This window comes from Megachile rotundata, chromosome 7, assembly GCF_050947335.1.
Source record: "Megachile rotundata isolate GNS110a chromosome 7, iyMegRotu1, whole genome shotgun sequence".
Classification (NCBI taxonomy): domain Eukaryota; kingdom Metazoa; phylum Arthropoda; class Insecta; order Hymenoptera; family Megachilidae; genus Megachile; species Megachile rotundata.
Window position 1 is genome coordinate 12832528 of NC_134989.1, and position 25520 is coordinate 12858047.

Here is a 25520-nt window from a genome sequence, read left to right on the forward strand (position 1 = left end):
TTTTCTTTCCACCTCGTCCCTCAATGGCTTCCCCCCTTAAGGATATACTCTGTGCCTATATTCCTATGTTCATGTTCGAAACGGAGTGAGTAGCGTTTGCAGGAAGCAACTGCAAAGCAGTCGTAAGTCACGTGATCGTAACATAGTGTGCTGAAGACATGGCGGACAAAGAGGAGAATGAGAAGACCATCGCCGAAGACTTGGTTGTCACCAAGTATAAAATGGCCGGCGAGATCGTAAATCGTAAGAAAACGAATTAACGTTCTCTAATGAAGCCCAGAAATCAAGAGTGAAACTGTCTCATGAAAGCATGAGCATCTTACTGTGTTATTTTCCACCTGGCCATATGGAATGTGGCGCGCTAATGCCGGGCTCCCTTACCATGTGGGATAGATAGCATTGACTATTACATCCCGATAATTTATTAATATCTTAAATCTTCCATGATATTTTAATGATCTGTGGACAACGAATTATTCATTTTTCACTAGGCACTCTTGAAAATCATCGATTTTAGTTTATTATCGCTATGTAACATTTTTAGCAGTGACCATAATCTACTATGAATTCTTGTATCTCAATGTTTCCATTTCCGTAAAACGATCAGTCGTTAAATATCATATGAACACTTTCATGTTGTATGGCCAATTTTACTTTGTGTTAGTTTTTTACTTTTTATTTCAATTGTATATTTGATTATTATTAATGTATGAAATAAATTTTATAAATCTAATTATAATATAATCTAATTTTTAGTAAATTCTTATTTTGTTCGTGTAGATTTCGTTCAGCTATAAATATAACTGCTTCTAACAACAAATATATTTTTATCCTTTCAGGAGTACTAAAGCAAGTGTTAGACAAATGCATTGTTGGAGCATCGGTAAGAGAAATTTGTGAATATGGAGACAAGTTATTACTTGAAGAAACCAGCAAGGTTTTTAAGAAAGAGAAAGAATTGAAAAAGGGAATTGCTTTTCCCACATGCATATCGGTCAATAATTGTATTTGTCACTTCTCGCCAATTGCAAGTGAACCAGACCTCATACTTAAAGATGAGGACATGGTAAAAGTGTAGGTATATGATCTGTAAAAATAACATATGTGATGCTATAGTTTAAAATTATAATATCTTTCTTTTAAAGTAATTGTTGGTTCATATTTTTAGAGATCTTGGAGCACACATTGATGGCTTTATAGCAGTTGTGGCACACACTATTGTTATAGGTTCTTCGTCAGAAAAGAAAGTTACTGGTAGGAAAGCAGATGTAGTGTTAGCTGCACACTATGCGTCTCAAGCTGCATTAAGGCTTCTAAAGCCAGGTACAGAGGTGAGTTGCTTGAGTACCATGTAATATACATAATAACTTATGCCTTTTCGATTTCAATATATTTTATATAATGTTTCCTCTTTCTAGACATATACGATAACAGGAACAGTTGAAAAAATTTGTGAAGCATATAAATGTAAACCAATTGAAGGAATGCTCAGTCATCAATTGAAACAATTTAAAATAGATGGCGAAAAAACTATAATCCAAAATCCCAATGATGCACAGAAAAAGGAACATGAAAAATATACCCTTGAAACTCATGAGGTAAAATGCATTTAATATTGTGTTGAGCATGACCAAAAAAACATTCATGTAATACATATGAATTTTTTGAATTAGGTGTATGCTATGGATGTTTTGGTTAGTACTGGCGAAGGAGTAGGCCGAGAACAGGACACTCGGGTTACTATATTTAAAAAAACAGAGGAAACATATCAGCTAAAGTTAAAAGCGTCACGCATGTTTTACTCTGAAGTCACTCATAAACATGGACTTATGCCATTTAATTTGCGTACTTTCGAAGACGAAAAGAAGGCAAAAATGGCAGTAGTGGAATGTGTAAACCATAGGTTGATTGAGCCATTCCAAGTAAGTCTATATTATACATATAATTTTTCTGTGCAATTCAAGTTTCTCGTATTTACATATTTTTATTAAAATTCTAGGTTCTTTACGAAAAACCAAATGAATTTGCTGCACAGTTTAAATTTACGGTACTATTAATGCCCAATGGGCCACATAAAATAACAGGAATTCCTTTTGATCTTGATGTTTATCAATCTGATTGTGTTGTTAAAGATCCTGAATTAAAGGTAGGATTTAGATGTTCTTTCTAACTTTTCAATGAATTTTCATTAATTTAATGTTTCATTTTCAGACCCTTTTGTGTACCTCAGCAAACCCGAAGTCTGCAAAGAAGAAGAAAAAGAAGGCTGAAAAAGCCGTAGGTGAAGTAGCGATGGAAGTTGATGCCAAGGCCTAACACAACCATTTTAGTGTTCATCATGACGTATTAATAACATCGTGCACTTTACGTTATCTTTTATTCAGTAGCTTCAGAGCAGAAATTAGACACTTTTCAACATCACCTTATCTTAATATCTTTTTTCTTTTATTGGAGCGCTTCATTGATAAATTGCAATTCATCGTATCGTCTCCCTTCACTACGTCTCCTTTGATTATTTTTTGATAACATAACTGGATCCACGTTAATTCAAAAAGTGTCGGATTCTGCCCTGAAAGAATCGGACTTTATGACACTTCTTAATGCTGCGCCATTTATTGGAACTTACGTTTTTATACCGACGTATCTTTTAATGGACCATGGTATTATTTTACATTGAACAATGATTATTCATAAGACGTTTTGCAGCTGATGTATTACAATTTGAACATGTGAATATTTCGCAAACAATGGTGAGAGTATATGACTGTTTTGTGCGAATTAATTTGACCGAGCCACATGGAAGAAAATACGACTTTGATTTTGTAAAAATTATAAACAAAAAAAACTATATTGAGTTAAGTCGTATTTACTTGAAATTTAATTGCATTACAAAGAAATTGCTTCAATGGAATCATAGTCAATATAAGTATAGTTTCTCAGTGCATTGTTGAACGTTATACGATTCACTTCGACACCGTTGCTAGTTTTCTACTAGCTGATTCACATTTAATCAATGAGGATTATTACCATACAAAAACACTTAATTTCGAATTGTACAATTGGAATGAATGTCCATATTCGGATTTCGCATAAACAATGAAATGCCAATGAACCTCGGAGTATTTCGTTGCAAGAATTCCCCGACCATCAATAAATATTTTATTCTGTTTAAGTTTATGTCCACGCGAATTTCTAATGCGTGTTTAAAGTAAATGTAGGAACTAATCACAGGTGCATTTCGTATCATTCACGTTCGAGTGAGGGTAAAAGAAAATAGAATCTTTCAGAGGACAAGATAATTATGGGGAGTAATAGTCTTGCCGAGGAAAAAAGCGGAAATTATAAAATATTAATACGATGTAATAATAGTTTTGTAATAAGGAGGATAGATAATGTATCTGTTATAGATATTTTTTCTACTCAAGTTGTGCATATGTCGAATGTTACCGAGTGTGCTTGTAAAACAAAAGATATCTTAAGTGATAGGTGCACTGTCCTTCATTTGCCCTCGTCGGAGCATCTTTCCATTATATTTGGTATTATACTTGCAATAAAAGTAACATGTACTATGGAAAGGTTGAATCCATGCATCTTCTTCGACAAAGTTTTTATCGTTTTAACGAAATTTTAAATAATAAAAGTAAGAATAATTTTATTGCACAGAGATCGTTAGTGTCTACTACGCAAAAGAGGACTGTGCACAAAATTCATAACATAAAATTGTTGTTAAAGAAAATTAACGACAAACTAACAAGTATAGATTTTGACACGTGCATATTCTGCAGATCATTATACTGCTCCTTGTTTCTCTTTCAAGATAAATAATGCATAATCTGTAAGATACTGTCTATTTCTAACAAATTCGTCAAAGAAAAACTATGAACAAGCAAGATAGAATTTTATAGATTATGACTTACTAATTTTTCTACGATATAATCTCTGGTGAAAAATGAAAAACGAGACGTCATAAATATAGAAACATATTTGCTGCCGTGTCTTTATTGTTAATGTAACAGGTATGTCATATAAACTAATATAGTTTTAATACTTGCTTCTGTTATACTTAAGATTAGTCCAAGAAAAAAATTAGCGCTACAAAAGAAAAGAAAACAAAAAAAAAATTAAAAATATTAAGCAATGCCAATTTATTACATAAAATTCGAATGAATTGATATTAAAACAATGTTCAAAATAATTTCATCGTGTGATATCTACTTCTAGGCTCGTTAAAAAAAATAGTATTAAATTAAAGTGTTTTTATTTTTATTATTTCGATAAGGATAATGTTGATCAATTTTTGGCTCAATGCCACTTTTTAAAGTAACAAAAAAGCAATATAAGTACTGTAAATATATGATGACGTATAGTGATAAATTCATGATCAAAATGAAGGATGCTTTTTGATTAGCACATTTCTGAATCAGAATATACAAATTTTAATTTTAATACAATCGCATTAGGAGTAGTAATATCAGCGACATTGATCTCACTGCCGTTTCTCAAACCAAGTTCAGCTAATGATTTCGTCAAGTTCTCGCGGGTTTTTTCTTCTATACTTGGTACAGTTTGCATGTACAGAGTTCTGTTTTTGCCGTTAATACATGCCGTGAGACCTGGATTTTTCATTTGCAAATCAGATCTTTCACACAGAAGCTCTATCAAATCCTTCAACTTAGATTTGGGATTATCAATTTCAATTTCTTTTGGAATTTGACTACAAGCTACACAGTCTTCTTTCCTTTCTGCTTCATAAGTGTAAGTATAGATTCCATCTACATTGTTGAGTACCTTTGAAAGGAAATCATTTGTTTATTAAGTTATAGAAAAGACATATTTTTAACTTGTATTGTTGTGACAAGTACCATGTAATTATTCAATGATGCACTGCAACTGCTAGCAAGTTTAAATGCTTCTGTAGCACATGTTGCAGCAATAACAGCATTTGTAGATGCTACTGCTGGTATAATGTTTTTTACTACTCCTTGTACTAGTCTGTATGTTAAACCCTGTATACCAAATTGTGTTGCTCTTTCATTAGACTTCTCATAAATCCAATTTATATGATGGGGATCATCACCATCGATTGGACAGTCAAATGGATTTTCTTTCGGCCATTGGATTACTTTTACGTATTCTATACAATGCTCTGGCAGACGTGGAGTATTAGCTATTGTACACAATGGATATGTAACCTGCATATCAAAGTAATACAATCTTAATTAACAAGGACTGCAATATGTTAATAACTTGTTTGTAACATTCACCTGAGGAGGGTATAAATCTAACGTGCATTCAATGCAAGCAGTCAGACCAGGAAGTATTACTCTTGCATTTCCTTTAAAACCTTCTGTTCCTCCATCAATCATTGGTATTATGCTAGAACGATCTAATTCTCCATCTTTGTAAACTAAAAGGGACAGTAGCATACCATTGATCCACCTTCTTGCAACTACTGAATCCAGGCCACAAATTACTATATGGAATTGTCTATAAAATTCTTCATCTTTGTCTTGTATTTTACAACAATGCGATACAACATTACAGCCTGGGATTCTAGCATTAATAAATTTTGAAGCTACCTCTGCTTTTGATGAACCAATATCATTGTGACGGAATAAAAACTGCCTGTAATTTTTTCTAATTAAATTCTTCATATTTTATAGCGTACTAGAATCTAAAGGTTGTGCTTAAATTATATTTCCATACCGATTAAGGTTAGACAATTCAATTGTGTCCATATCGATCACATGAATTTGTCTAAATCCCATTAACGCTAAATTTTTAAGTAATTCGCATCCTAAACCACCGGCACCTATAACTAGAATCTTACAATTGTCCAGCATAAATTGTAAGGTGTCTGACGATGGTTCGAAATCGGGTCTGCAAAAAGGACCTGATCTCTCCAATACTTTTCGCAAATTGCTCCATCGTCTGTGAGTGTGATCGGAACCCATTATCTGAGTAATTAAGCACTTTTTAAATTATATTAATAAAGCATTAATATTCTAATTAAACATTTTGTATATCTTTTTTGTACATCATAACCTATTCAAATAATACAATCGACGGGTACTATTTTTCAAGCCACCTGATAATCGCCGAATTACAGTAGCGACACCAAACAGTCGTTTCTAAATGTACTAGAACGACTGAATTGCGTCGACGGTCAATATAATAAAATAATACAACAGGTATTGCTCGTTCAACGGGAGATCATACTCATCATTCAATGAATTCTTGTTCATTCTGCGCACAGTAGATTTGATTGGTTCGAATACGTTTCGTGATCGAGAGCAACGCGCATGCACTTTTACCATATTCTTGATGCAAGGCGACGTACTCGGTGATCTAAAAAGTCTTCAATTCTCCAAGCTGGTTATTCTAATCCAGTTGTTCGTATATTTTGTCCACCATATACATGGCCAGCAAAATAAATACAAAGCGCATGACCGTGGTATAGCATCAAATGCTAGGGAACCTACTGAAGTTAGTCGAGATGCGCGAATTGAGTATGACCTTTTAATTAGAAAAATATAATTTCTGTATTTCACAATGTGTAAAATATAAAACATGACAGATACAAAATGCATTTATTATATATTAGTAATTCATAATTTGGAATGAATTTATCTAGTCCAAATAATGTGGACTTATACCCGGGGCCCCGCAAACTGTAGGCACAGCTCTGTGCGAATTTAACTGTTCTCTATTTCACAACATTGATTCATGAAATATTCAAGTATCTGAACGCACGCATATTTGATTTTATGTATGTATAGCTGTTTGATTTAAATTTATTCATCTTTGTTCGTTCAATTCGTGTAACCGTCTTTCACACACCGTTTCTCGAGCAGACCGCCTTCCATCACGGCGTGTTCTCGCTTCCTTTCAAAATCGATATGTAAATCGGTGTTGCACGGATGAAATGGTGAGTGACGCTCCGCCAGTGTTACATCAGATTAAACTGCGTTTCTACACGGATCGTGTGTACACTGACCGCGAACTTTAAAGCCATTCCGTGACGTGGTTTCTCCTTTCACCGCGAAACAAATTCATTTTTCATCAAGCGATACTCGAAAGCCGCAAATATTCAAAATTGTGATTTGTATCGTGACGTGATACGAATACCTGTAACGCACAGTTTGTGTACGTTAAAAGCGGTTGTCTCATACACACGTGTATTAGCGCTAATTCAAAAAAATAAAATAACAGGCGTGCGTTGTGTCACGAATCGAAAGTACGCGTTTCGAGTTCGTTCGCTTTCGAGCAATTTCGAATGAATGTTAATGTAAACATTTTGAATACATCGCGAAGTAAACGCGAGAAAAGGATACGCGATCGACGGATAAAAAGGATGTGCTTTCTACTTGCGAGAGTAAATGCGTTGTTACTCGGTGGCACAGCGTGTTCGCGTGTCGACGAGGAACTCGCGCGCAATTCTCCGATCTCCTGCCAGGCATAAAGCGACGCAGTTTAATGGAAACGTGCGATATTCTTTCGATTCGTGGCATAGCGGCGAGTAACCACTGTTCGAGAGGCGGCGTGCTTTCGTGTTTACATGTTGCGCGCACGTCAAATCGATACGTCGTGTACATGTGCTAGCGTGTTCAGTGAGTGAGTTACGAAATCGGTGGACGGAAGCGTTCGCACGTGGCTCGTAATTGTCCATTACTCGTGAAACGTTCTTCTTGTTTGACGTTTAGGTATATAGAGAGCCTCTGACAGCGGACTTTCAAATATCGACGGGCGGTCAATAAATAATACGCGACAGATACAACGGTGGCCGGGTGGCACGAGTCGAAGGCGGACAATTCGATAGATCGAAGCTTCTATGGGATATAACATCGCAAACTGGGAAATGATACGTACGAGGGAGGAATTGGCGGAAAAATTGGGCCTAGAAGGCGTGGATGACACTCATACTTTATTGAACAATATGGTAGACGTCAGAGCGTGCTACAAGCCCAGCGGAAAAGTAAGATTGTCATGTTCGATGTTTTTGTTCTTTCGTGTTTCTCTTATAAATTGATGTATGTGAATAGTACAATATATTTAGATTTGCTTGACGGTTTTATTTGTAAGGGTGCGTTTTGATTGAACGGGGAAGAACGCAGCGCAGGAGTAAGAGCATTCGTTCGTGCTCCATTGTAATCGACTATCGAGGGAACCGTTCGATTGTATCAAACAGCTGAATGCGAGCGAAAGTTCGTGCAGTTCCGAACGAGCGTTCGAATGCACTGTACGGCAAATTGAATTGTGTCGAATTAAAAAGCATTGAATCGAGTCATATTGACTCGAATTGTATATAATTGAATTAGGTCGCAACGAATCGGAATTGAATCACATTAAATTGAAACCCGTCCAATCGATTCAATATACGAACTTGTTTTGCGGAAGAATGTTCGTTGACATTTGAATTTTTTCGAAATGGAGGATGAATGAGCATTCGTTCAGTCTAAACGCACTTCAGCATGTATTTTTATTTATTAATCGATACTTTGATAATGTGTGTTCTATTAAGCATGCCTTTTTTCATTAAAAAGATATGGTAAATGGGAATTATTATCGACTATTATTAATTAGATTTGACTTACAAGTATTAACAGATATTAACCGATCGCATATAATCGTTAAGCTATACCGTTACTCTTTGTTTATGAATCAAGAAGTACTTAAACTGTTCTACTTTATCGTTCGACTTGATTTAACAAAATTGGCATTAATTGGCGTTCACGATGGGGGACAACAGTTCCACTTTTTTAAGGAAGTATTCATTTATGTTTACAATAACGAATAAATTTCTCTGAGTGATGCAAATAACCTCTTGTATATTCCAAAGATACTTTCGATAGCACTCGTGTCATCTCGTCTTTTCTAACCTATACATTTAACTTCGATTAATTAGTTTCATCTTGTCAAGTCGCAATCGGATCGAAGTCTACCTGTCTGTTCAGTGTCTCTGCACGATTATTGCATGTATACACGTAGCATTTTAACAAAGCACGAATCGACGTTGCGTTACAGTGTACGCCGGGCCTCGCGTTCGAGTTGCAACAGAAGTGGTAGGTATGGATTTTAATTTCTACTCGATAGAGAAAAAATTCGAAAAGAATCGTGTGTCGTAATGACAATGCGCGTTAGTATAAAAAAAGGCAAAAACGTCAGGCTACTGCATTGAAAGAAGCACGGATAAGCGTGCCACGTGACACCCGGCTGGCATCAGGCAGCGGCTATATAACCATCGCCAGTCAAGTCAGTCAGTGCTGGCTCGGCGACTTTCGCGATCTAACGCGCGCGCCTGGAACTCTACTACACGATCGTACATGTACGTAGTGCTCTTTTTTTACGCGGTACTGTCTCAATGAATCTACGTTGCGTGACCGTGCAACCGATTACCAACAGTTGCTATCTCTTTCTCGGCGATCGCGTGAACTTGGGATACCGTTTTCAACGATTGTGCGTTACCGTTTACGCTTCTAAACAAACTTCGCGGTGTGCAAGAGTATATTCCGTGGTGGTTCGTTTTTACCTCGAAAGGAATACAAGTATTATAGGTCTCGAAACGAATTCGATTCTCAGAATACAATGCGGCCTTCTTTTTGAATCATCGTGCGGCTAACCCAAATCTGGATTGAGAAACGCGCAAATTAGAGCGCGCGAGAAATTAGCAAAGTGTTACACCAACGAAAATATATGTGCGGCAAAAAAGAAACTATGAGTCACGCAGTAGGTTTTTGAGACGCCCTTTGTGTAAATCGTTCGTCCGGTGCATCTACGTGCCCGTTCAACGTCCCGACGACTCTCTTTCTTGTTTTCTTTTTCTTTCTAAACACGATTAAACGCGTGTACTACACATGCGGGTAGAAATTATACGCAGGAGTTGGTGTTTCTTCGGTGAAGCCGGAAATGGCGGGAATTATCTTGTTAACGCATTCCGTGTCATACGGAATATAAACTACTTTGTAAAAGCTACAAATCCAAACGAGATAATCACGATAACATTCTTTGAGTCGTGAATTTCATTTTTCTTTACGTCGCTATCGAGAACAGATTCGAGGGGCATAGATATCGATATACACCTCGAGATATATTGAGATATTGCTGGATATGCATATGTAGATATCATTAGGTAATATTTCTACGTATTATTAGATACCACTAGATATTACCAGATATCAGCTAGACATTATTATCTTCAGATATCCCTAGATATTTTTATACATCTGATGTCACCAAGTATGAGGTGTTACTAGATATTACCAGATACTAATTAGACATTATTAAGTATCTTCAGATATCCCTAGATATTTTTATACATCTGATGTCACCAAATATGAGATGTTACTAGATATTACCAGATATCCCGAGATATTTCTATATAATCATAGATGTCATCAGATATTACTAGACACTACCAGATATCACCAAATACTACTAGATCTTTATAAATCGAAAAATGTTACCAGATATCACTAGGCCTTTCCATATGTCCCTAGATGACCCTACATATCCACAGATGTAACTAGATATATCAAAATATGCCTAGATGTTACTAGACATCTCAAAATACCCCTAGATGTTACTAGATATCTCAAAATACCTCTAGATGCTGCTAGATATCTCCAAATATCCCTAGATGTTGTTAAATATCTCAAAATATCCCTAGATGTTACTACTCAGTGGTGAATATCCTTAAATGTCACTAGACATGTATTCTGTAAAAGTCACTAGATTTTTACAGATGCAGATATATATCTTTTTATATCTCTACATTCATACATGTAGATTTATGTGTCAGTTAATTCATATCCCTAAATCGGTAATGATTATTCCCCATATTCTATCGCTTCTTATTTTGTCTAGGTTTCTATGTCCCTAACATATGTTAATCGGCAATGGTACCGCTTATCGAACCTGTTCGAAAGTTAGCGATCGCTAGAAGTGCGCATTAACCGCGACCAAGTAACGTTACGAGAGTGTTGCTGTTTTTTCGTCGGCTTCTTCAGTCCGTTTCTTCATGCACGAGGTTCAAGCGTGCAGAAGGAAAGAATAGGCTGTTGGCAACGACCGCTCAAGTATTAGGTTGCTGCAAAAATAGTGTTTCCCTTGTTCGTTTCGTAAAAAAAATCTCTCATCGCGCGTTCATTTCTTTCTTTCGTTTGCCACCGTGACTTGCTTATCGAAGTTTGCACAAAGTAGAACATCCGGTGTTTGAATATTCTATCGCTCGAAGAGTGTATGTCCGTGGAAGAATGTAGATCAGCGAGCAACTCGCGGTTCAACCGACGGTTCATTTTTCCCATTTTCCGCACGTATCTCGGCGGTTTCTTTCGTTCTTTAACCGTTCACCTCTCGACGAATCGCGGACGATGGTGCTCGAGTCGAAAAGCATAAACGTAGCTTACTTTTTAAAGACCGATCTCCGGAACACTTCGCGAATTCCATCGGCTCATAAAAGAACTTCCTGCAAATAAATAAACTCTCATTTACGTACGTAACACGTTATTCAGCGTGAACGAAGATTCGACCCAGTCGATAAATCAACTCGGAGAAACTTTGCCTCCGATCCGATTTGTAAAATATAGAAATCGGAACGTAGGGTAAAAAAATGAACGATGACAGAGAATTCTGTTATCTTCCCGTTAGGTAATACCGTGGAACACTTTGCAAAACCGATGCCGTTTATTTACATTCAGCGCCGCGTCGAAATTCGAACGGTTATCGTTCCACGAACCGATCGGACAAAAATCTAGAGACTCGTCGACATACCTCATCCTTCTCCTTCCTTTATAGGCGACATCGATTTTCAAGCGTGACGCAAGTGGACGCAAGTTATTCGACCGACGAGCCAAAGCTTTAAGCGCGCCGATGAAATATTCATCTCGCGCGCGCCGCCCGACGTTAAACATTAACGTCGTGTACCTTCCTCTTCCATCGATGATTTTCTCCACTTATCTCTAGAATCTCCGCTGTTGCTTTCGTACTTTGACTGTTCCACTCACGACGAACACAGGAACACGTCGTTTGGGCCGATAAAATCGATGGTTACGGATTTTTTAAGATTCGAATTTTAATATGCTAAGGTGATCAGTACTGAGGGGTTTGTAGGGTAGGGGTCTTTGGAGTTGGGGAAATTTTTTAAATTAGGGGTTTGAGAGTTGGAGGAGTATTGGAGAGGTATAGAAGGGTTGATAATTTGAGGGAATTTGAAAAATTTCGAAACTTGGAAGTGGAATCCTACCATCACACTCAGTCACCGATTCGGGTGATATCCTAAGAATGATAATTTCTCCGCAAGAAAGCGCAACTTTCAGCAAAGGAAAAGAACGAAATATTCCATCGGGAAGGGACCTAATCTCCAAGAGTGTATAATTGAAATTACTTCCATCTCGAAGCGGAAAAAGGCGACGATCGATAAACGATTCCATCGCGATTCGATGATTCCGTGTAATTAGGCCTCGTGTTCCCTTTTCTTCCAGTAAAGCGGAAAAGTTCGGTGCAGCCGCGCCGCCTCGACCAGCGAACGCCCACGATCGCGAGTTTCGAAGTAATAGTTGAATTTTCTCTCCTTCCAATGCATGGGTACTGGCTTGTTCAATTCCTACGTTCCTGTTGTGCACTGGCGACCACCGTCTCACCGCGCACGTGTACCCGACTACCTGCTCACTCGGCTTGATTAGTATCAGACATGACCAACGACAAACAGGTGAGTGCTTTTGGTGTTACGCGACGATTAATTCCTGCCTGTTACTGTTCTTGTTGGATCTCCCTCTATAAATTAACCGAAATAGCACACTTTCGAAATTGATACTTGGAACCAGAATTGATTGGAGTCAGAAATTAGCTAAAGGTATTGGAATTTTAAATTATGAATTCGGACACAATTGTGGGGTATCGGACTTGTAGTATGTTTGGTTATTTGAATTTTAAATTTAATTTGTGTTAGAAGTTTTTGGATGTTTGATTATTTAGATGCTTGAATATTTAGATATTTGAATATGTGACTACAAGAGGATTCAGATGTAGACTAAAAGATTAATATTTCAGACTTGAAGTTTAGTGATATTTGAGCTTCTGTTTCGAACTCTTTGTAAGTCTTTTACAAGAATTCTTGAATTAGATATTCAAACATAAACTTGTAATAATTCTGCGGAAATCCAATACTTATCGATACCGCTCCTTATCAGCACAGGTACAATGATCTGTTATCTAAGACAAAGAGTTAAAACAGTCTCGTAGAATTTAATATTAATTGTAGCTTAGCTAAAATTTCAAATAAAGTATTACTCCTAAAGTTTCAGTTTCACAAAATGGTTCACAATATACAACATATACATGAACAAATTCCAACAAGTACAAAATATACAAAATGATCAAATATTACATATAAACATTTAAATGTTACATGAATAGATTTGTATCCAACAAGAACATAACTTGAATTTATAGGAAAATTGTTCTTATAAGAATTTATAAGAATAATTCTGATTCTTTCTGTCCGTCGAAACAAAGCGAAAAGAAAAAGACGCAAGACGGCATAAAGAATCAAGACCTTTTGTTTAAAGATTATTCGCACGATGCACTTAATGTATGTACATAAACTCAATCTCCATTTTACTATATACTTAGCCACATCTTGTCTGCGGTTGTTTTCGATTACATTTGCACAGATATTGTTTGCATGACGAAGTAAATGTCTGAACACTCTGTACGATACGTAATTGTGTTTTATTTTGTACAGACGACGCACAGGACTTTTTTTTTCTCATCTTTAAGGCATGTTGTATGCAAAGCGTGACGCAAGATGCGAAATGAGATTGATATTGTATTCTATTATCGATTCGGTTGTAATAAATCGTGAGGTCATTCGTGAACGTGGACGTAGAACAGCGGCAAGGATTATTTCTAATTATAGTGATGATCGTGGTCGATTGAATTTCTTCTACAATTACTTAATAATTTGTTAATATTCTTAACAACGAATCGATGAATATATCTGAAATCCGGGTAATATATTTGTCATACCAAGATTGTCGTGTGCGATTGTTTAAAATTGTATATTCACGCTGAGTCGATGATTGCGAGCTTGAATACGAGATAAAAAGCTCAACAGTCAAAGTTGATATAATCGATTGTAAGCCGTTGTCGGAAACTATGAGTAAATCTGTGAGTCAGATTTTATTAAAGGAAATTTTGAAATATTTTCAGAGTCCTTTAGTATTTTTATCACGGTGTCATTGATGTCTCAAGGATTTTGTTATATGTATTTATATGTGTGATAATATTATATAAATATTCATATGAATATAATACAAATATTATGAATGTTATAAATTATTGCGAATGCTCTTAATGCGGTAGAGTCTCGCTATATGGCCCGAACCGGTGTAGGAATGAGAAAATTATTAAAAGGATCATATGTATATGGAACTTCAGCTATACAAGCTTTGTTATACAAGCACAGTGGTTTGGCACAACCTGAATTTTTAAATTAGGAAATTTTTAAATATCTACATTCCTAAGTACCTAAATATACCAAGACCTAAATACTGAAGTACCTAAGTATACTAGCACCTAAATTCCTAAATACCTAAGTACCTTGATGTAGTATACAGTACCTAACTATGTGAGTATCTCAATATACTAGGACCTAAATTCCTAAATATCTCATATATCAGTACCTAAATTTCTAAATATTCAAGTACTTAAATACCACATATACCAATACATAAATTCGTAAATATCAAAGTACCTAAATACCTATTTCCATATACCAGTACCTAAATTCCTAAATATCCAAGTACCTAAATTCTTCAATACATATCCAAGTACCTGAATTTCTAAATATCTAAGTATCCAAATATCTCATGTATTAATACCTAAATACCCCAAATATCCAAGTACCTAAGTACTCATTTCCATATACCAGTACCTAAATTCCTAAATATCCAAGTACCTAAATTCCTCAATATCCAAGTATCTGAATCCCTAAATATCCAAGTACCCAAATGCCTCATATATTAATACCTAAATATCCCAAATATCCAAAATACCTAAATACCTATTTCCATATACCAGTACCTAAATTCCTAAATATCCAAGTACCTAAATTCTTAAATATCCGAGTACCTAAATTCTTAAATATCCGAGTACCTAAATTCCTAAATATTCAAGTACCTAAATACCTAATATATCAGTACCTAAATATCCTAAATACCTATTTCCATATACCAGTACCTAAATTCCTAAATATCCAAGTACCTAAATTCTTAAATATCCAAGTACCTAAATTCTTAAATATCCAAGTACCTAAATTCCTAAATATTCAAGTACCTAAATACCTAATATATCAGTACCTAAATATCCTAAATACCTATTTCCATATACCAGTACCTAAATTCCTAAATATCCAAGTACCAAAGTACACCACTCCCCAAATCCCTAACTGCCCAACTACCTAACTACACCACTACCTAAGTACCTAACTTCCCAAATTTCCCTATCTCCAAATTCGAAAATCGAAAGTAAACTTGAAAATTTGAAATCTCAGTAATTAAAAATCTATACGAAAGTCATCAACACTCGACTTCGCAAAAGAGCATGGGTCATAAGTAACCCACGCATGATAAAGCGTGTCACGATTCGCGTTCCAACGAAAAGTGACGCAAAAGCGTACCGTTAATCGCGGCAATCTTTACGATACGGTATTACGGTTACAGTTTAGCCGTGTATTAACGGTTGGAACACGTTGTTCGTTATTGCAAGAAAAAGTCGCATAATTTGATCTGTCTCGCCGCGCTACACTGCGCTCCGCGGTTAACACGCATCACGCGCGACTAACTCGAAAAAAAAAGATTTCACGTTTGCGCGATTATCATTGCGTTCGCGAAGCGAATCGATGGTGTACGCTGTAGAGGCGTTGCTCGATACTATGGATCACCATGCGGAGCAACGGGTACGATTCAAAAAACCTGATAGCGATAGTGATATACCATGTGTCGAGTTGGTAACACGCTTTCGGCTTGTTCCGAAACTTTCTTCTTCACGGTTTCTGAACCGGAGAGAGTCCCAAACAGCAAATCTTTAACGTGCTGTTGACCTTGCGATTAGTACCAAATCGAACAACGAACGATTTGGTCGGCTTGGTGCAGTGAAAACGAGCGCGGTTATGCGCGTCATAATTTGCTCGTTATCGAACCTATTATTTAACCGACTGATAACAATTAATTCCTATTGCTAAATCTTGTTTGAATTGCTTCTTAGGTCAGGGATCAGTTCACTAATAAGGAAATTTTTACGAAATTTGTACTAGAAACATGTTTGACAAATATCTGATAACGACAGACTTGCTAGTCATGTACATGAGACTGTGGGAATAGAGGTACTTAGGGAAAATGAGAATTAAATTAGTTTTTAATGACCGTACGGTTAAATATTAACGCAACAACCGATGAAATATAAATGGAAAATAGATCAGTGAAATATTTGCAAATTTTATTCTTACATTTTATTTAAACATTTAGTTACTCGGTGATATAACGAGTAATTATCTAACGCGGCAATATAACACGATTATGCAATGCACGGTGATATAATATATATTGATGCAACGCACAGTGATATAATACAATACACGGTGATATAATACGTGGTGATATAACACGGCGATATAGCGCGAGGTAACACAACAGTGATACAGCGTGTGGTTACAGTACGTGTTGATATAACAATCATATAACGCGCAGATACGAACTGTTATCATGTACCAAGCTTCATACGAAAATGGCAATATAATAAGAGTCTACCGTATGAGCATAATTATGTTCATCACTAAAGCGAGTAATTGCATAAATTGATTAAATAGCTAATTATAATGTGTGCGATACGTTTTTCCAGTCATGGTTCCGTGGCGTTCGAAGCAGCAAATTTCGCCACGTGTACGGGGTACCAGCGAAGAGGGAAAAATGCTACGACAACATCAAGATCACGAAGAACGCCCACGATTCGCAATTCTGCGCCGTCAATCCGAAGTTCCTCGCCGTGGTGACAGAAGTGGCCGGCGGCGGGGCGTTCCTGGTGCTGCCGCTCGATCGTGTGAGTTATCGACTTATTGATTCGCTTGATTCTGGCGCGCGACCATTACCTGATAGCCTATCAACGGGGTTGCTTTATCATTCGATTATAAACCGACGCAAATAGCGTGATAGGTTAATGTTATTGGAACTCTAGGAAATCTACGGGGTGGTTCGCGTTGAGCATCGCACACTTTTAAATGAAGCGAATGTAAATTCTCACGATGACTAATTATTCTATATTTTAGACCGGAAGGCTGGATTTCAATGCGAGCAGAGTGACTGGACACACTGGACCAGTTCTGGATATCAAGTGGAATCCGTTCAACGATAACATCATCGCTTCCTGCTCCGACGATTGCACCGTAGGATTACTCGATTTGGTTGCGTTGCTCAGAATAATTAGGAAATCGTTTGCAGTTACTTTATTGCCCACTTTAAAGTACCTTAAGTTTTATGACCATTTCCATCAAACTGGAAGCTTCGGTTGATACATCATAAGTACTACTTTACGCCATCAAATCTTCTACTTTCTATGTTTCGAAACTGGTCGTTTGACATGCATCAAGCTATCATTATTTCTGTCGACGCTCGTAAAATGTCAGCTTTTCCATCGCCTGTCAGTGAGGCTTTCCTCTTTCTCGCTCAAATACAACTCGAATAACAGTATTTTACAACTTTCTTGTAAGTGAAAGTAAAAAAAAAGAATCTAGTATCACCTTTTACAAATTAAACGTTCGCCGACGCATAATATTAAACGGGATGCTAAATGTTGTGGATATCTTATCTCTGCTGCAACGCGATTCGCTCTCATTATTCCGAGCAACCAGCTCTCTTTTCGCGATTTTCACACGATCCCCTTATCACTGTTCCTCGATTTTAGATTAAACTGTGGCACATTCCTGACGGCGGGCTCTCCCGAAATCTAACCGAATGGCTGGTGGAGTTGCAAGGACATAAACGTCGCGTTGCGTACATAGAATGGCACCCGGTGGCCGAGAACGTGCTCTTCAGCGCCGGCTTCGATCACCTCGTTATCGTCTGGGATATAAATAGAGGAGAGGCCGTTAGCGTGATCGACAGGCATCCTGATGTGATCTATAGCATATCTTTGAATCGTGATGGCAGCTTATTAGCGACGACCTGCAAGGATAAGAAATTGAGGGTTTTCGAGCCGAGATCCGGCATTGTCGTATCCGTACGTATCTATCCTTTCATTTGCCATCACAATGAAGCTCGATTCAGGAGTGTCGATTGTTCGTTGAACAGGAAGGAGTCTGTCATGCCGGAACAAAAGCCAGCAAAGTGGTTTTCCTTGGCAGTTCCGGACGTCTTCTTACCACCGGCTTTAGCCGCCATTCTGATAGACAATACGCCATTTGGAGCCAGCACGACCTCACTGTTCCATTGACGTGCGAAACCATCGATTCCTCCAGCGGCGTTGTTTTCCCTTACTACGATAACGACACCAATATGGTCTACTTGGCGGGCAAGGTACAAAAACTATGTTTAAGGTTGTTCGTAAATGCGAACTTAATGCATGTTTAATTCCAGGGTGACGGTAACATCCGATACTACGAGATCGTGAACGAGGCTCCTTGGGTGCACTACCTCAGCCAATTCATTTCCGGTAATCCGCAGAGAGGATTGGGCGTGATGCCAAAAAGAGGCGTTAACACCTCCATATGCGAGGTGTTCAGATTTTACAAGCTGCACGCGACTCGCGGCATGTGCGAGCCGATTTCGATGATAGTTCCTCGAAAGGTAGATTTCTCGTCGTTAGATAAATTTATTTAATTATCCGCATCGCGATAATCGGGACTTTCACTTTCCAGAGTGACCAGTTCCAGGAGGACCTGTATCCTGACACAGTTGGTACCTGTCCGGCTCTATCAGCCAGAGACTGGATCAGCGGCATGAATAGTCCACCGATTTTAATTTCCCTGAAAACCGGTATAACCGTTGAACTTTTCACGCGCTATCTTTAACGAGACTCTTTTTTGCAATATTTGTTGCTTAATTTTGCGGCCGAAATGTTAACAGGTGGCAGCATAACCACGCACAAGCCGCGCGTTTACAAACCGCCTCAACTTCCCCCGACGACCGACTTGAACAACAAAAAGAAATTCGCATTCCTGTCGACTGAAACTGTGCCGGACTACAGACCAATCGAGTTTCATGATATGTCGGAGAAAAGCCAGAAAACGTCTAGCAATCAGAGCACCAAGTTTCAACAGTTACAACAAAAATTCGGCAATGCCGTGTTACAAGTATATACCGCTTTCGTATTATTGTAATTTAAGATGACGGAATTGGAAAGTTAGAGACATATAAGCACTCGTCGGTTAAACGAGCGCTCGTTAAATGAACATAAATATTTTGAACAGCCTTTCTCTAACATCACGTTTCGACTAATAGTGAATGTTTTATTTTTAGAAAAACATTATTTCCGCGCCGTTGAATGACAACAAAGTTCTGGAGACCGTGGACATTCCTAACAACGAGGCGGAGCTTAGATTGGCGTTTGCTCGCCAAACCGATGAACTGAGACTGGTCCGACGACAGTTAGCTAACAGTCAGTTGCGTGTGAAAGAACTAGAGGAACAAATTCGCAAGCTTCAGCGTCAATAAATCCTTTAATCTCGTTTGCTTCGAATAAATTCTTGATAGCTTTGTTGCTAGATGTACGAGAAACATGGTACTTAATTGAACTTTTAAAGCGTACATCGGCGCTATGATATTTAAACTCGAGAAAAAATGGTGCAGAAGATTTTTAACGCGGTTCTTACGCTGGCTGATGTATCTTGCGAACAATACGATGCGATACATTTTTATATCTCTCGTCTCTCTACAATTTGTATCTTCTCTCTGCTACCTTCGTGTAATATTGTACCGTGAACAAATGCAGCAATGAAGTAACAATAATTTAGCCAATTTTTTTAGGACACCGTTCCGTATAGAGAAGTCGAAGGTGAAAGAAATAAAAAAACGAATGATTGTGATTTACACGATTGCCTTCAATGTACAGACGAGGTTTCGTCTATATAAAATGTTGATACTTCTTCGCAGTTTTTAACCGTGCATTTTTGAAGCGACCGCTTTCTTTAATTCTAAATTTAAACCATTTGAATTTACTTACGCATTGAAACATGTGTACGTATATTGATAGTAGTGATCTTCTCTTTATTTTTATCAGTCACTGTTTGTATGTTGTTCGTTAAAATAACGAAGGAGAAAGATCAGCTTAATATAAAGACGAAAAACTTCGACGAAGTATTAAAATGTTGTGTACACGAAAAATTGTACCTGTCTGTTGCATATGCACGTTTATCATATGCAATTCGTTTTACAATAGAATTGTCGTGTATAGAAATGCTAGATGAACGCAGATTATTTAGGAATTGCGTATGCAATGAAACATCGTACGAGAAAAGCACAAACTGTGACGACGAATAATAATTGAGATTCTTCGTTCATAAGTCAACGAAGGTTGCAAAAGAAAGAAATCATTCGAAGCAATGATGCATTTTCTATAATATTTTGTTGTTGTAATTTTCTTTGAGATGGACTTATTTGTAACATTTAACTAATATTTATGATTCTATTTATTATTTGATTCACACGAGTTAATTATTCACTTTTGACGTTAACAGTCGACAATATTAGAAATTTCATCGATAATTGTACATTAATTTATATGTTAATTTAAAGAGTACCGTTGTGTTCTATTTCGTGTGCAGTTGCGTGTAACGATACAGTAATAATTATTACTTATATCCATGTGATTAATTCCTTCTAACATAATTACCATTCAGAAATGTTGTAGTAAAGTTAGTACACAAAACTTAATATTACGGAAGTGAAACTAAATTAGTATGCAATACAATGTTGCAGAGACATATTGCTGAGACAGAAAACATTCTGTATAATTTAACTCTGATAACTGTATCATTGCACGCAACTGTACATCTCGCTTTCGTAGGTAAGATATACATATATACGGTGGTACACTTAACCAGTTAACTATAAGCTATCATAACGTCGAGTGCATTGATCACTGCCAACATCCACTGCCATGGTACAAGATGGCAATATCTAATTTTCTAACTGAACGCATGGCAGTGATGATATTCAATTATTGTATACTATAATTAGTTTCGAACATGTTAGGCTGACACTTCTTTTTTTGTACAACCAGAGAAGAGCGTTATACGTGTGCATATTAGCGCTAGAGAACAAGATATACCCCTAACCTGCGGGTGATACAAGAAATAAATCAAAGAGACGAAATGTATGATCGTAAAGTTGAAACACCGTAAAAGCAGAGATATGCAATACTGATTCGATTCTATTTAATAAACGCTGATATTTGTGTGTCAAATTACTCTACATTACTAGGACCAACAAACGGGGAAAATTGTTAGTAACAAGGTACTTTATTGCTGCTTGATAGCGATTAACAAATTTAAGTAGTGGTTTGTATACATGTATGTATATATACAGGGTAGATGCATAACGAAGCACTACTTCAGGTTGACTTAGTGCAAATAGAAGTAAAAAATGTAGAATACATTTATGAAATACTAATGTATGGTGTGATAATATTACATAGGATATTAATAAGTGGACTGCAAAAGAAAGATTGCTGAAATATATTGTTAACAACAATGTAAACTTCTATCATATGATATTCGCAGGATGTGAATACGTTAGAACACAGTCTACTACTAATACCATACTTAAAATGTTATTTTACATTCGCAACTTATTTTTGCATATAGATTACTTGGTAGTACTACGTTATACATCCTGTATATATACACGTATGCACACACTGTTTATACATATACATATATGTATTTTTTCATACGATATATATGTACATAGTTGTAATTTCGAGCAACAAATATAAAATTCGAGTAAAAATATGCTTGTGTTCAGCGCGCATCAGTCGATCATTGTAGAAAAAGATTGCAGTATAGTAGTCGTACAAACAAAGCGTGACATAAGCTCGATTTGATCATGCTATATTTCTATGATTACTGTACAAAATAGTTATACTCAAATGTTGATATTCAAATTTCATCGAATTGCTTGAAGCCTGATGGAAGTGTCTTTCTAAAAGTGTATCACACTGTGTTGCCTTCAACATTTAACACAGCAGTTATGGATAGAAAAATCATGAATAAATTGGTAGACTACAATATTGTGTTAACCCTTGTGTAATCAGGTATAGGATACAGTGTGTGTACTATATCTCAATCAAATTTACTACACGAGGGTTAAGCTTAGTTCAGACTTATTAATCTTATCGGTCGTCGTTAATGTGTGTGTACTTTCTTCTTTTCCTTCGTTTACACCGTCGAATTTTGTGCAATAAAGCTTGCGTAAAGCGTGTGCAATGTTTTTCAGTAAATCTACATTGAAAATTCTTTCGCCGGTGATCTATTTTGTTCCGTGTAACTTTGTTTAATGTTCACGCGAACATTTACAAACGTGTATGTCGTATAGAGAAAAGAAAAATCCTGTTTATCCTATGCATTGTTCATATAAACGGACATACCAAAGAGCGTTAACGTACAAGTACCTTTCTACGGATGGTCGCCGGACAAATTTATTATCAATCGGTCGACTATCGTATTATATTTATATGCAGAGGAACGACTAAGTGTATGTAAAACGAACTGAGGAGCTCGTTCGTGAATAAAGAACAAAGCATTCGATTGCATTTCTCTCTTATCACCCATACAGATAATACACAATCCTTATTTTGTAAACCGACAGTGTTTTATTTTGTACTCTGTACAGAATTATAAATAATCATGTCGTTGCATTCAAGACGTAAATGAGATTCTATACAAAATTGATTAACACAACTATTTGTTTAAAAAAAAAGAAACGTACAAAAATAATTATATGCAAGTACAAAAGTCACTTATCTATAAACCTATAAAAATTCGGATTGAAAGATGTGATTTCGTACAAAATATTTTTACACGTTAAAATACACGTATAATTAACTAAGTCTTAAACATTTTTCGTCGATCTTACTATAAATCGCGTTAACACTGTACTTGTTACGGTAACTATTGATACATTAAAAAAGAAGGCACATTATTTGAATTGTATAAAATACAGCAGCTTTGTGTAAATTGTTCCCTTAGGCTTAGAGTATGTACATTAAATCTTAACACAATAAGGACGGATTAATTTTCTTGCTTAGAGATTAACTTTACCCTCAATCGATAATTCACCTATTTATTCAATTCTCAATTTTAAACCTCATGAGTAACTTAAGTACAGTCTTCAATAAGATTCCAAAAACTCTTCAGTTTCTATATATTCAATCCTGTCCATTTATTTCGTTTCTCAAGGTACTCTTTCTTACCGACTGAGGGTCATCATCTCCGTTATAGCATAAAACGCGTCATTTAAAACAGTCTACCTTTGGAAAATTAATTTACAAACTATCGATAATCCAATTGGTATGATCCATGAGACAGTAGGTTTCAAGATGGCGGCTGGATTACATCCGTCACCGGAGCAGGTGAAGATGCAGGTTCGGTAAGTTAATTTGTCACCTGGCTGGCTGACGTAATCGCAGTAATTTCCGAGATCCAACGACGAGCAGAATCGCTTCGTGCCTATTCCACCTGTTGCAACAAAACATTCGATCTTTTCTTTTCCTTTGTTTCATCGTAAACATTGACACAAAGCTTGATAAACAGCATGCGTTATGAAAGCGAGAGATGCAAATAGCGTGTTCACAGCGAGATGATGCGTACATACAGTGAGCCGTTGATAACGTTATCGATAATTACAATGTTCGATCAAATACTTGGTCGAACAGTCTGAATACTATTTTTGTAAGAAGCGGAATATTCGTGTGGCAAGGAAAGACAACAGTGTCTACGATGACGCACACTCGAAGATGAAAGACATTCAATGTATAATGCAAAAACCTCCGTATCGGCCGATTGATTTGATGCAATAACGTGCATCGTAAACGTGACTGCAATTCGCCGGTTGCAGAGTACTTAGAACCAAATTGCTGTTTCCGCAGCCCAACTCTTCTTCCGACGTGCATTGGTAGCAATCCAGACTTGCCGCTTAATCGATCAAGAAAGCAATGATTAAATTGTCATTCGTACATGAGTGCACTTCGTGGACTGTTTAAACGTTAGACCCGTAGAACTGCTCGATACGCAACACCAGTTGTTACATACACAGTATTATAAATTTTCATGCAATATAATTTGAATAAATTTTAATGTCCAAGTGTCAACCGTCGAAACCCTCAGTGCATGATGTTAGATGTTCCTTATGATAGCACAATTGAAATTAGTATTTAGATTCCCAAACCGAAACTCGGATGACCATCGATCGTGCTTCGATTTTCTCATGCTGCGATGAATCGATGCGAAAGTATGACTGGGTATGATTTTAAGGTTAGTTTTCGCACGAAAGTGTTATGTTTCCCTTCTCATTACAAGTAACCTGATCTCCGATATTGTTTTACCCTCAAATCGGCCTGTATGCTTCACGCAGTACTGAGCCCCGTAAACATCATCGCAAGGCTGTGGTTCGATATCGATGTCACTTGTCAGAAATTCGTTGCATTGGAACGGATGCGAGTTGTTCGTGCTAATGCACTGATAGCATCGTAGACTGTGGACTGAACGAAAATTCTTTTTGAAATCCTATGTTTTTCCTTCGTTCCAATTTCACTAAGTGTCGATTATGTTATCGATTTTTGTCGCAGGTCCCACAAACCCTAGCGGTGGCTCTGCTTACAGAGCTAGATTTAGATAATTTTTAACCCTTTGACCTGACGTATCGCGTCAGTAAAACACTGAATCACTATTCAAGCTTTTACTATCTCAATAAGTTCGTTTCAAAAATCAAAAATAAGCGTTTCAAAACAGAAGTGATAATGTTCGAAGTGAAATAATAATATGTCATCATAAACGAATTAAATTAATAATTTTAAGATGCTATAAACGATTACTAAACTACATATCCGTCTCCGATCTTTATAGATCGAAGTTCTACATTATTCAATATTGCAATTAAAATTACAAATGCCCCGCCCAAAGGACGCCACGATGTTTCACGTCTTGTATAGTTACATGCATTAACCTTACCAGTTTCGATGAGTAGTAGAAACACTGCGAAAAGTACACAACTATTGATGTTGTTTTTGGTGCCCATTTCGAAAGATGCAGCTTCTCACAGATCACAAACGTATCACTTGTAACTACTATACCACGATTTTACACGTTCAAATATGATTCGTTTAAATCACAATACTATACAACAATAACCTCTGTCCGAGTTGACACGCGACTACTCGAAAGTTACCACACGCGAATGCGACTGTTGCGGGAAGGCGGGAAGGGGTGACGAATACCACGAGTTCCGAACCATTCCGATTCGACACGAAAATAA

General features: G+C 36.9%; 4 protein-coding genes across 11 annotated transcripts; 2 read left to right on the plus strand and 2 right to left on the minus strand.

The window, feature by feature from the left end:
• The first annotated feature begins 67 nt into the window (after nucleotides 1-67).
• Nucleotides 68-3112, plus strand: LOC100879744 (proliferation-associated protein 2G4). Its single transcript, XM_003703894.3, has 7 exons — nucleotides 68-243; nucleotides 840-1074; nucleotides 1169-1331; nucleotides 1419-1598; nucleotides 1674-1922; nucleotides 2000-2146; nucleotides 2212-3112. Exons 1-7 carry the CDS (start codon nucleotides 159-161, stop codon nucleotides 2314-2316), a joined length of 1164 nt encoding a protein of 387 aa, XP_003703942.1. The 5' UTR covers nucleotides 68-158; the 3' UTR covers nucleotides 2317-3112.
• An 859-nt stretch (nucleotides 3113-3971) lies between these two features.
• Uba3 (Ubiquitin-like activating enzyme 3) lies at nucleotides 3972-6176 on the minus strand. Its single transcript, XM_012286669.2, has 5 exons — nucleotides 6038-6176; nucleotides 5707-5957; nucleotides 5265-5625; nucleotides 4863-5192; nucleotides 3972-4788 (listed from the first exon to the last, which is right to left on the minus strand). The coding sequence occupies exons 2-5, from the start codon at nucleotides 5952-5954 to the stop codon at nucleotides 4405-4407; spliced, it is 1323 nt and encodes a 440-aa protein (XP_012142059.1). The 5' UTR covers nucleotides 5955-5957; nucleotides 6038-6176; the 3' UTR covers nucleotides 3972-4404.
• Nucleotides 6177-6307: 131 nt separating this feature from the next.
• Nucleotides 6308-22792, plus strand: LOC100879455 (coronin-2B). Of its 7 annotated transcripts, none has more exons than XM_076533299.1 (10): nucleotides 6308-6769; nucleotides 7704-7975; nucleotides 16897-17094; nucleotides 17321-17437; nucleotides 17956-18270; nucleotides 18342-18566; nucleotides 18627-18836; nucleotides 18908-19025; nucleotides 19116-19342; nucleotides 19509-22792. In XM_076533299.1, exons 2-10 carry the CDS (start codon nucleotides 7832-7834, stop codon nucleotides 19701-19703), a joined length of 1749 nt encoding a protein of 582 aa, XP_076389414.1. In that variant the 5' UTR covers nucleotides 6308-6769; nucleotides 7704-7831; the 3' UTR covers nucleotides 19704-22792. The 7 variants fall into 7 exon arrangements, with proteins under 7 accessions (XP_076389414.1, XP_076389411.1, XP_076389412.1 ...); XM_076533296.1 differs by lacking the exon at nucleotides 6308-6769 and adding an exon at nucleotides 6782-6928; XM_076533297.1 differs by lacking the exon at nucleotides 6308-6769 and adding an exon at nucleotides 6845-7146.
• On the minus strand, nucleotides 21490-25515 carry bou (glycosylphosphatidylinositol anchored membrane protein boudin). 2 transcript variants are annotated; one of them, XM_012286674.2, is made up of 4 exons: nucleotides 25217-25515; nucleotides 24592-24747; nucleotides 24035-24181; nucleotides 21490-23725 (listed from the first exon to the last, which is right to left on the minus strand). In XM_012286674.2, the coding sequence occupies exons 1-4, from the start codon at nucleotides 25281-25283 to the stop codon at nucleotides 23514-23516; spliced, it is 582 nt and encodes a 193-aa protein (XP_012142064.1). In that variant the 5' UTR covers nucleotides 25284-25515; the 3' UTR covers nucleotides 21490-23513. The 2 variants fall into 2 exon arrangements, with proteins under 2 accessions (XP_012142064.1, XP_003703920.1); XM_003703872.3 differs by lacking the exon at nucleotides 24035-24181 and having other exon boundaries at nucleotides 25217-25464.
• Between the last annotated feature and the right edge of the window lie 5 nt (nucleotides 25516-25520).

Bases quoted from the DNA above. Each gene is read 5' to 3' on its own strand.
- LOC100879744 (XM_003703894.3), top strand. From the start codon at position 159: ATGGCGGACAAAGAGGAGAATGAGAAGACCATCGCCGAAGACTTGGTT. The intron at 1,332-1,418 runs GTGAGTTGCTTG...TCCTCTTTCTAG, and splicing joins TTCTAAAGCCAGGTACAGAG to ACATATACGATAACAGGAAC. The intron at 1,599-1,673 runs GTAAAATGCATT...TTTTTGAATTAG, and splicing joins ATACCCTTGAAACTCATGAG to GTGTATGCTATGGATGTTTT.
- Uba3 (XM_012286669.2), bottom strand. From the start codon at position 5,954: ATGGGTTCCGATCACACTCACAGACGATGGAGCAATTTGCGAAAAGTA. The intron at 5,193-5,264 runs GTGAATGTTACA...TTTGATATGCAG, and splicing joins TAGATTTATACCCTCCTCAG to GTTACATATCCATTGTGTAC. The intron at 4,789-4,862 runs GTACTTGTCACA...TTCCTTTCAAAG, and splicing joins CATCATTGAATAATTACATG to GTACTCAACAATGTAGATGG.
- LOC100879455 (XM_076533299.1), top strand. From the start codon at position 7,832: ATGGGATATAACATCGCAAACTGGGAAATGATACGTACGAGGGAGGAA. The intron at 17,095-17,320 runs GTGAGTTATCGA...TCTATATTTTAG, and splicing joins TGGTGCTGCCGCTCGATCGT to ACCGGAAGGCTGGATTTCAA. The intron at 19,343-19,508 runs GTATATACCGCT...TTTTATTTTTAG, and splicing joins TCGGCAATGCCGTGTTACAA to AAAAACATTATTTCCGCGCC.
- bou (XM_012286674.2), bottom strand. From the start codon at position 25,283: ATGGGCACCAAAAACAACATCAATAGTTGTGTACTTTTCGCAGTGTTT. The intron at 24,182-24,591 runs GTAAAACAATAT...TGATCGATTAAG, and splicing joins GCATACAGGCCGATTTGAGG to CGGCAAGTCTGGATTGCTAC. The intron at 23,726-24,034 runs GTTTTTGCATTA...TTGTTGCAACAG, and splicing joins ATCAATCGGCCGATACGGAG to GTGGAATAGGCACGAAGCGA.